The sequence below is a fragment of the Monopterus albus genome, unplaced genomic scaffold, assembly GCF_001952655.1.
Source record: "Monopterus albus unplaced genomic scaffold, M_albus_1.0 scaffold3.1, whole genome shotgun sequence".
Lineage (NCBI taxonomy): Eukaryota > Metazoa > Chordata > Actinopteri > Synbranchiformes > Synbranchidae > Monopterus > Monopterus albus.
In genome coordinates, this window is record NW_018127883.1 from 6,250,374 (window position 1) to 6,257,641 (window position 7,268).

The window sequence follows — 7,268 nt, forward strand, 5'->3', positions numbered from 1 at the left end:
CCTGAGATGACAGTTTATGTAATGGCTCAAGGCTTTCCAACTTAAAAAACACTGACTAATGGCATGCTGTTCTGCCCTCGCAGTGAAGCAGAGGCCAGATTTTTACAGGAGAAAATCAGCAGTGATGCCTTCAGTCCATCATCTCTGGCAAATTCCCATCATTTGGCAGCTCAAGCTCAGGTTCCACACACTCAGAGCTACAACACTAAATGTTTTAAAAGGCAGAAGGCATCGAATAGCCAAAGCGAGGAGCCAGGTTCCAGAGTTAGGAAGGACTCAGAGCAAGACCGATACTGTGTGGTGTGGGCCTCCTCCCAGAGTGATAGCTCACCTTTTCCCTTGGGTGACAGCCCCGCTCTCTTCACCCCTCCCTACAGCCCAGCCTCCTCCAGCTCCCCTGTGTGGCAGGAGGAGCTCAGCCATGACCTCCTGATGGATGTGCACAGATACACAGATCAGCTGTTGTCCTCCCCTGAGGGCTCTCCTTCCTATTACTCCTACCCAGAGGCAGGGCTCACCTGTAACCGATCACCCTCCGATCCCCTGCCTGCGGCCGCAGAGCACACCTTTGACCAGACAGCTTTTGGTGCGCTCACTGGCCACTCTCCACTCTCCTCCTCATCTCCAACCTATGATTTCCAAGCCTGTACATCCGATGCTCGATTAGTTCCAGACCGCTTGTATGCATCCAGCATGTGTGAGAGCTCGACTGATTGTGCTCTGCATGAAGACGATTTCAGCCCTCTTGAGCAGCCACAAGGGGGCAGCCCCACCCACTTCCATCATGTCCCCCACCACGGGTTGTCCATACATCCCAGTCTTCTTACGCCCAACCAGTCTCCCACATCCACAGAGTCTACCGAATACAATGAGAGGGAACAGGCAGAGATCGGTATTCTGGCTCAGCAGATCTCCTCTCTGGCCAGCAGCTTTGACATGTACCGCACCCTGAACCCGCTCCAACCTGCAGCGGCTACCGACACTCTGCCTTCAACCTGCAACTGGCCCCATCACCCTCCTCCCCCCTTAGTCCTTCCTCTTCAGCGTGAGATGGTCCTTGATGACAGCATGTTCAACAGCATCCTGAAAGACCTGGACATGGTCACAAGAAAAAGCAGCATACCCGGCCCTGCTGTTGTGCCATGCAGCTATCAGCAGGGCTTAGTGGGCAGCAGGAGCAGCTCCCATCAGCAGGAGCAGGAGCCCCTTGTTCTCTCCACAGCCACCTCACAGGATCCACTGCCAGCGGAGCAGTTGGCTGCCATGTATCCTGTCAGTTTACAGTTGGGGCGTCATGACCAAACCACTGGGTTGCATCAACTCAACCACTACATGCAGAGCAGCGTTCAGCAAGGTAATTTCCACCAAACAGTGCAGCAACCAAAGTACTGATATCCCGCTTTGATATATAAACACAAAAACTTACATTTCACTAATATGTTTCTGTCTCCTTCCAGATGGACTTGCTGAAGAAAACCTGTACTGAAATAAGTCTGTGACTTACTGTGCTACTACTTGTATGACATATTGTCAGGGCACTCTTCCTTCACTGGATTCAAAGAAGAATGTGACATTTTAAAGACACAGATTCCTCAAATGACTTTTTAAATGTAGAAAAGAATCTAAAGTAGATTCTCCACAAACCTACTTCTTTGCCTTAAAAGCTCTAGACTTATATAAACTACATTTTACTTGTTTAAGGCTTATATTTTATTTTTTTTAAAAAGGTACTTTAAACAATCTACCTGACAACACTTACACTGAAATCGAGGTATATTTTTCTTTTATTGCTGAGTGACCACAGTTTAATATTGAGAATACTGAGCACTTTATCACTGTAATTGTCACAAAATGACATGCATGTAGCTGAGAAAAGGCGCAATTTCAAGGAATATTACCAAGATTTCAAAGCCACGTACTGTAGATGAGCTTTAACACAAATATTCACATAACCACATACAAGAGAATCACATAAATCATAGAGTCACTTTTAAATACTTTTCAGGTGCCTTAAAACACTTAGGTGAAAATGCTATGTTCTTTTTTGTCCTTAATGTCTTTTTTTTCTCAGTGTGCTGTTAATGGTTTCATGCAGTTATAAGTAAAGAAAACAACCTCAGTCCACTGCAGGTGAGATAATGATTGTTGTAAATTCAACACCTACCTCAGTGGTTTATCTAAATACATTCCAATTTATTTATTTGGTTTTGAACACACTGACATAACTATACTCACTTAATTAATGGTACTAAATGTTGTACTTGACTGAAATGTGAATCTTAAACTTATGTTCATTTATTCCAGATACGTTTTTTCATGGTACTGGAACTGTAATGTCTGAATCTTTAACATTAATGTGTTATTGCTGCAATTGTCTTCAAATGTATGAAATTTAAATAAAACTAATGAAAAAAAATTTAAGGAACACAAGGGGACTATATTATATTATTGATATATTAGTGTTTAATGTGTTTCCTTCCACAAAAACTCTTTCAGAATTTTACATTAAATGAAAACCTTTCCACACAGTCAAATACCACACTTAACGTTCGCATCATTAGCACCATGCTGGTAGGTACGGTCATTCAGGCATATCTCTCTAAATGAAATAAAACAGTATAGTAAATTTTGAGAAGTATTTCAAGCAAAATTTTCTAAAAATGTACTTAAACCTGCATTAATTAATTGCAACAATCTATAAAGAAAACATTGAAGTTGTTATGGCTAAGCCCTTAGCAAACAGATACCTATTTATACATTCAGCAGACACAGGGCAACAGTAATCTGGAGTTAGCTTTCTGGCCTCCTGAGAAATTGAGGTCCAATATTCACTCTTCTTTTCTAATTGCTTTGGTTTCTGCTAACCCCTGAGAGAAACATCTGGCCTATTAGCTGCTAAATGCTCCAATATCTTTACCTGCTACTTGCTATCATTGCTCATCTGCCATTCGGTGTTGGCTGGATTGCATGCAATCAGAGCTTTTTCACTAAAAACAGCTACTGACTGTCGGTGAAAACTGATAGTGAAGTAAGACAGACAAATTATGGGCCATATAGCCAAAGCAGCGAACTGAGAGATGCTAAACATATGAATAGTGCAGTGGTAACATCACTGCCTTTCCTAAGGGAGACTGCGTTCCCAGCTGTGGCAAGACCTCTTTACACTTGACCCTGCCTACCTCTGATATGAGAGAGACACAAACTAATCTCATGCCAGCTCAGACATCATCTGGACCAACAAAGTCTGCATCAGATGTTGGTGGAATCAGGACAATCTGACAATAAGTGGGCTACTGGAACAAACCATGAGAACTTGAATCTGATTAAATACTACTGCAACAGCAGACCCAGTGAAAGGGGATATATGAAATGTATGAGGAAATTATGGATGCACAGAAGACCAACGTCCACACTAACTAGCTACCCAACGGTTCATAAACAGCCCCAGCACAAGGTCTGCTGGACTCTTCAGTGCTCCATTGATTTTTAGATATTGTGGCTGGTCAGCCCAGTGACAGCATACAGACTGCACACAGAGGAATCAGATACATATTTGGACAGATGTGCAAAGTCAATTTATAAATGAACAGTTAGACAAAGAAGTGAATTGACTGGGCAGCAAAGTGACTGATGGATCATCATGGTTAAACAGAGCTGTACCTCCAGAGAAGCGCTCCATCCATGTGGAACAAAAAGCTCACAGGAGGCACTACAGTCATCCTGCTGATGCAATTCAGAGCCCCCATGATTTTCTCATGCATGAGCCACTAGATGGAGTGATAGCTCTAACAGCTTCCCACTACCACAGGTATCTGCATGTCACTGGTGTAGTATTACTTAAACAAACTTGAAACAAAGTGCAGGAGGAGTGTCCGTATGTGTGCGCAACGATGAGAGCGTAATTCACTCCATTCATAAGCAAACAGTCCAGCTGTCTAGTCTTATCCATGGAGACCTAATTAAGAGTGATGTCTGTTGAAGGGTACACTGGAGTCCCTAACAAGTCCTCACATCTGCTCTGCTCCAGTTCTCCTGCATCACTACATGGCGTTACCTGGAACAATGATGATTTCCCTGAGGCACAGTGACACCAGGTCTATGGCACTGACACGTTTGTCCACACTGAAGAGAGAGCAAGGATCCACCTTTTCACTTCGCTCACACACACAGTGAATACTCCCAACACAGAAGAGTATGGCATTTTTCTGGAGCTGTAGATACATGACTACAACTGGAGATCTGGTGTGACTGTGTTAAAGTGTTGGTGACACAAACGCAACATTATTATTATTATTAGTGGCTGTTTGTGGATAAAAATGATGTTACAGAAACAGAATAACATGCAGTACACTATAGAAGATAAGAGATGTGCAGACAAAGGAAGATACAAATATGTACAGAGGTGCAATAAGGAACACACACACACAAGCACACTCACCTTAGAATTTGGGTTCATTTATTACTTGAACTTTAGAATTTGGGTTCATTTATTACTTGATTACACAGGTGACCCTCCTGTGTCACTGAGGTGATGTGAGATCAAAGTAACATGTGTACCTCACAGGAGTGGTGAAATACTGCAGGAGTCTGCAGGTGGAAGTAAAACCATGCTATGATTTGTTTCTGATGTTTGAGAACAGCATAGAGGTGGAAAATGATACCACACGGTAGAACTGACAAAAAGAAAAACACATGCAAAACTGTCATCTGCCCTACTTAAGTAGCTCCTGAAGTGCTTTCTCAGGTGGATGGCTGGAGGGCGGATGCTGAGGGGAATGCGTTTCACTGCAGTTTCACAGAACAGCTCATGGATAAGATTCTTTTCAAAGCCGTGCCTCCAACAAGCAGCCAGGTTTCTACATATATCCTGTCTCACCGGTAGCTTCTCACAACTGATTACCTCATTTACCTGCAAAGGGAAACTTGTCAAATTGAAACTCTCACTGATTTCAGACAACAGGGCCTCAGGTGGCAGTGCAGTGTCTTCGTTTACTTTAGGCTTTATACTTTTATTGTCACTGTGACTGGGCTTGAGGGCTCTGCTGAAAGCGGATCTTGGGGTACACATTTATTTAGCATCAAATGAAGACGTGGGAAACCATGCAGCTCAAAATGTGATTTGTCTGTTTTGCTCTGGGATTGTTTGACAGACAATAGCCGCCGTGGGCACAGAAAGGTGCTGCATGCTGTCATGAGGGAGACCTGATCTGTTATTGCATGTTAACCTGAACCTGGCTTTTCATTCTTCACACTCCATGATGAGACCCTTCTCACCGTCTAACTCGTTTTCTCCTTGTTTCAATATATAAAACAGCTGCCACTGTTTTGGCTGCTTTACATTTTCATTTTGTAGATGCTCCACTTTTCAAAGGAGGCACATCACCTGACCTGTGTTAGTTCAGTCTATGCATGCTGACATTGTAACTGGGTTAAACAGAAAGACCCAAAATAGACTGCAGCCTGTTCCTTCAGTACCCCTTCTTCTCCTTCTGTTGCCATGCCTGAAACCACGGCACTGATTCAACAGTGGATTGCAGTCACGCAGAGTCAACATATCCTTTTGATATTCACGAGAGAAAGGCCAGCCAACCAGGGAGAAGAATACAAACGGCAGCTTAGCAGTGCAGCCTACTTGCATATGAATATTTGATTTCTTTTCCACTGTTCTGTCCCAGGGAGGAGTTTGCTGCTTTAGGCATAGCCAGTCCACAGAAGAAACATGAGCATCCCACTGTGTGATCTGAAAAACATGTCATTCTTTGTTGATTAAAATTCTTGTGTATTGAAAAAAAAACATTCCGTAAGAACTTTCACTGCTGGCTTCTGCTGGGATGTAATGTTGTGCTATACAAGAATCCCAAACACATTTTCCTGATTTTATACCTTTTGCTGTTGTTCTGTCATTGGTTTGTGTTTCAAAGCACATTTGGTATTTTATGAGTCATAAGTACTGAAAATAATCCAACTTGACGTAGAGAAGTGTTGCCTTTTTTTTTGTTTTGTTTTTCTGTGTGGGTGTGATTGGGCAAGTGCATGGTTCTTTAAAATTCATCACAAATCATGAGACCACTTTAGTGCTTGGATATCTTGGGTTTAGCCTTCATTAATAATTCTGGGTACAAGGCCTCAACTAATGCATAACAAATACAATATTCAAGCCAAGTGTTTCACTCAATTCTTCCTATTTTAAAATGACTTTTAAGCATAATTGTTTAACCTCTTATTACTAAAGAGTCCTCTGAGTCTTTATTTGGACTTTGGAAAGCATCAGAGCTACAGTACAAATCCTGATGTTTTATATTGTACACTCTTCATCGTTCACATCCATTAACAGCAGAGTTTTGTCAGTGCTGAAGTCGCAGTCAAGTAACGAAGATTTCACTTACATTTCTCTGCAGGAGTTCTTGGGATTAATGTATGTGTGGTGTGGATATAAACATTTGTGAGTAATGTCATACTGTGCTAACAAAATGAAATGACAGTAAACACAGCAGGAGCAGAATTCTTTGCACTACGGAGGATACTTCTGCATCTCTGGGGTACTTCAAACTAAGCATGAGCAAGTAACGCTGGGGACAAGACAAAACTTGTGTTGTTACACAGCTCTGCAAAGTATACTCAGCCTGGTGGGGGTCAGCGTGTCCATGATCCAAGACACTGTTTGAAATATCAAGAATTAATTAAAATAATCTGGAGAAGTTAAGCAGAAAGACAGTGTCCCTCTGCGTCCACACCTCAATGGCGTGCTTTCATTTTGTTGCACTTAAGCACCAGAGGAACATGGAGAACCACTCTCCACCTCTACAGAGCAGCACTTTGTGAATTCACTTGCTATTATGAGGGATTTTAACTATTTGTGTGTTTGTTTGTTTGTGTGAGAATGCATGCTGGGTAGCAGTGGATGACAGACTCTGGCTTTGTTATGCACAAAGTGTTCCAGATAAAAATATAACTGCACAGCAAGATTAATTCATGATGAGACATTTCATCTTCACATTGTAGTCACAAGAGTTCTTGTGTTCAAGCATAAAGAATATTACTGTATTACAGTGCACAGACCATGAACGGTAACAGGCTGAACCTCAGCACCCTGGATTATTCTTACCTTGTGGTAGGTAAACAATGGAGATCGACATCGTTTATGGAGAGGAGAATGACCTCAGCCTCAATATAACTCCCCTCTGCTGCCTCTGACCATCAAAAGGACTGAGGTGGAGAGGGCTGACAGCCACAAGTGCCTGGGCCTGCAGGTGACATCTGATGTGAGC

General features: G+C 42.5%; 1 protein-coding gene across 1 annotated transcript in view; it reads left to right on the plus strand.

Annotated features, from left to right (window-relative positions):
- The window catches only part of npas4l (neuronal PAS domain protein 4 like), a 6,257-nt gene extending 3,882 nt beyond the window's left edge, over window positions 1–2,375 (plus strand). Inside the window, exons 9-10 of the mRNA XM_020596879.1 lie at window positions 84–1,354; window positions 1,458–2,375. Coding sequence (XP_020452535.1) covers window positions 84–1,354; window positions 1,458–1,486 — 1,300 coding nt within the window. The 3' untranslated portion in view covers window positions 1,487–2,375. The remainder of the gene's footprint in view (window positions 1–83; window positions 1,355–1,457) is intronic.
- Window positions 2,376–7,268: the final 4,893 nt, after the last annotated feature.